The sequence below is a fragment of the Trachymyrmex septentrionalis genome, unplaced genomic scaffold (genome assembly GCF_001594115.1).
Source record: "Trachymyrmex septentrionalis isolate Tsep2-gDNA-1 unplaced genomic scaffold, Tsep1.0 scaffold24, whole genome shotgun sequence".
Classification (NCBI taxonomy): Eukaryota; Metazoa; Arthropoda; class Insecta; order Hymenoptera; family Formicidae; genus Trachymyrmex; species Trachymyrmex septentrionalis.
The window spans coordinates 824,638-827,918 of NW_017305397.1; the positions used below are offsets into that span (position 1 = coordinate 824,638).

Below are 3,281 nucleotides of genomic sequence, written 5' to 3' on the forward strand. Positions count from 1 at the left end.
ACACACACGCGCACGCGCAAAAATCTCTCCGAGGTACCTAGATACAAGCGTCGATATAAGCGAAAAGGGAGATGTCATATCTATATGGTAGATTCGTTTAATAGGTAATAAGTAAGTAAGTAAATAAGTAAGTAAGTATGTGTGTCTTTCCGATGGAGTCACGTCTTGCCGAGCAGGCGGAGGTTTTTAACATGGAGTTTCAGAGACGCACGATTTCACTGACAATTTACAGTATTCTTACAGTGTTCTGGTAGGCAAGTTTGCCCAGGCCTAAAGAGTACGATCGAACGCGAGCTCACGAGAGATCAGGACGGGGAACACGGTCGAATGTTACGCAAATCGTTGCTCTATCGAGATGTCTTTCAGGTCTGTACTTATAGTCGTATATCATCCGCGATTGATCCACATTTCAGACGAACTAGGTTTGATTCAAAGGATTTATTAATTGTGGGTTGAGAAGTGTTTTTGAAATGAAAGATTGACTTAGACCAAGCTCCAATCAGATTTTCAGGTGATTGATTTACGACTATGAATACGACTCTTTCAATTCGATTGGACGCACTCAATGCATATTAGTGCACAAGGTCGTACACAAAATAAAAATGTGTGCTTGTGTATAAATTGCGAAATCCTTAATTTATTGTGCTGTTAACTAAAATATGTATTTTATAATTCCAAATATTTGCATATCACTTTTACACTCAGATTAAATCAGTATGCTTTAATATGCAGTTCGCACTGGTGCATCCAATCCAATTTGTTATTTGAGTATGGCGATCCCAAGGTACTTTGCACGCGAGTGGATATTAATAGACAATGTGAAATCGGTAGGCTGATTTCATTATCCTTGAAGTCATGTCTTTGAGAGGAAAGTTTAAACTAGTGCCTTCAAGTCCCATTACTCAAAAATATCTCAGTTATTCAATATCGAGCAGCAAATCAGAAAAATCTCGGTATCGAATTAGAACAGCGACGTGTCTCATATTCCACGCTCGCAATGCTCAAGCTGAGAATAAGAAAGGACATCCTTAGAGTGTAGAAGCGTTATTGTATTTTCGCAGTATTTTTACCGTATTCGCAGTATTTTCGCACGTGTTTCAGGCATTTAGTAGCTTCCGCGTCCTTCGTGTTCATAGTTGTGGAGGGATGATCGCATCGACGATCGTGAGCTCGTGTGTCGGTCGTAGACTGGAGGTAACGATCAGCATTAACCCTTAAGTAGGCGCACTAGCAAAATCATACAGCGATTGAAGTGGCTCTGGAGCTTCTCTTTCTCGTGGAGGCTAAACATCATCGATTTACCTTTTACTCATGGTAGTGTAACCCTTTTTTAGGTGGGTTGGAAGTACATCCAGGAGATTAAGAAGAAGAAGAAGTGACTCTGACCCCCATGCGCTTACTTAAGGGTTAATCCTACGACGTCGCCACGAACAGATCGCTTTCGGAAGGGGTGGTTTCTTCCGTATTCAGCGGAGTCGAAACAACCCGCTTTCGTCTCGTTGACGTCGTAGCGACGTCGTCGCCGGAACCCGTTGCACAAAGAAAAACAGAAGAAAGGATTCTTCCTTGCTAGTATATCATAAATTAGTGCCGGTAAATATCAACGACGGTAAATACTGTCGATGGAAAATATTCTTTGTGATACGGGTTCCTCCCTCCCCGATGTGTGTCGTTTTTTTTTTGCACTGATAATAGCGGCAGGATTCTAGATTTTTTTTAGCGGGCCGAGACGGGCGGATCCCTTGTGGATCCGTGCAGAGAAAAGTGATCTTGCGCCGGAAGTGACGGTCCTGCTGACCATACTCATGCTGTGTATATGTTGGCGACAGGCGCAGCTGCGGCCGCCGCCAAGCAGCGTAGGCACCTGGGTCAGATCCGCGAGCACCCTTATCAAAGGGCCGGCGCTCTCTCGTGAACACACAGAGACGATGCGAGTACACAGAGAGAGCGAGAGAGAGAGAGAGAAAGAGAGAGAGAGATAGAAAGAGAGAGAAAAAGAAAGAGAGAGAGAGAGAGAAAAAGCGAAAAAGAGAGAAAAAACAGAGCACTGTTCCCGCGCCATTGCGGAAAGGTTAGTGTCTGCTTAGGCAATCAATTAAGTTCTCTCTTTTGTCCTTTTTATTTTTTATCTTTTTTTTCCTTCAACGTCTTCACCATCTTCCTTGCAGTCTCGACGTCGGAATGGTCGAGGCATTTTTCTCGTCTCGTGATGAAGCCACTTACGTTACTTATCTTCTAAATCAGAAAACGACGGCGATCGCTAAAACTATATATAGGTTGATGCAAGAAATTTTTTTGCCTAGTTTTTGTAGTAGAAAAAAATCATAGAATTTCTTCTTTTTTTTTTAAGAGAATTAAATAATCTTATTCATGATGAAAAAGAAAAAACTGAAGCCATGGCAACAAATCGTTTCAAATTTGCTGGAGTTTTATTTTCGATTTGACGAATCTTTTGCATCAACCTGACTTACTTCTGTTTTAGCGAACTCCTTGTACATTTGATTTAGGTACACCTAATGTAAATAATTTCGAGCTCGCTCTCTAAACGCTTTGTAGTGGAATCTTACTTAAAAAATTAAGCCAGTTCTTGAAAAAGTGGCTCAATTTTCAATCTTTATGAGTGAGACTTCACTCTTAAACGTTGAGATTCTAAGTTGAGTTTAGTCTAAAAGTTTTAGAGAGCACGGCAGCGTGCTTAGATCATTCCGATGAGAGATTTATATATACATATATAGCTTTTTATCGTTTATGTATATGACGAGACTCGCGCAGCACAACACGCGCCTCGGTTTTGGCTCGTGCTGAAGCCGCGGTGAAAATATGAATCTTTCACACGTGTCTCCTTCGCAAACGTGCTGTTGCTCGGAAAGCTTTCACTCGGGCTGGAACCTCCGCGAACGCGGGCAGCAGCAACGGTGGTGTGTGCACGCGCGCGTCTCGTCCTGTGTACCTGACGCCGCCACCGATCGACATCGGTTGTGTCTCATCGGTTGAAGTAGCACTTCTCGTTTACACACGTATACATATATCTATGCAGATAGATTTCCGGTGACCATGACGGAAGAATTGATTAATGTCGCAATACCTATGTCTCCCTACCTATCAAAAAGAGAAAAAAAAAGAGAAAGAGAGATATAGGTCGCACCTTCCCCGGACCATTCCGATGGTGGAAAGCCACTTAACTTTCATTAGCCATAATAGTACATGAGTCGAGGTAACGGGAAAGAAAGGGAGAGGTAGAGAGAGAGAGAGAGAGAGAGAGAGAGAGAGAGAGAGAGAGA

General features: G+C 42.6%; 1 protein-coding gene across 3 annotated transcripts in view; it reads left to right on the top strand.

Annotated features, from left to right (window-relative positions):
* The window catches only part of LOC108748699 (protein held out wings), a 49,417-nt gene that overhangs the window by 38,782 nt on the left and 7,354 nt on the right, over window positions 1–3,281 (top strand). For all 3 annotated transcript variants that reach the window (XM_018486977.1, XM_018486978.1, XM_018486979.1), the window contains exon 7: window positions 1,830–2,071. In XM_018486977.1, coding sequence (XP_018342479.1) covers window positions 1,830–1,915 — 86 coding nt within the window. In that variant the 3' untranslated portion in view covers window positions 1,916–2,071. The remainder of the gene's footprint in view (window positions 1–1,829; window positions 2,072–3,281) is intronic.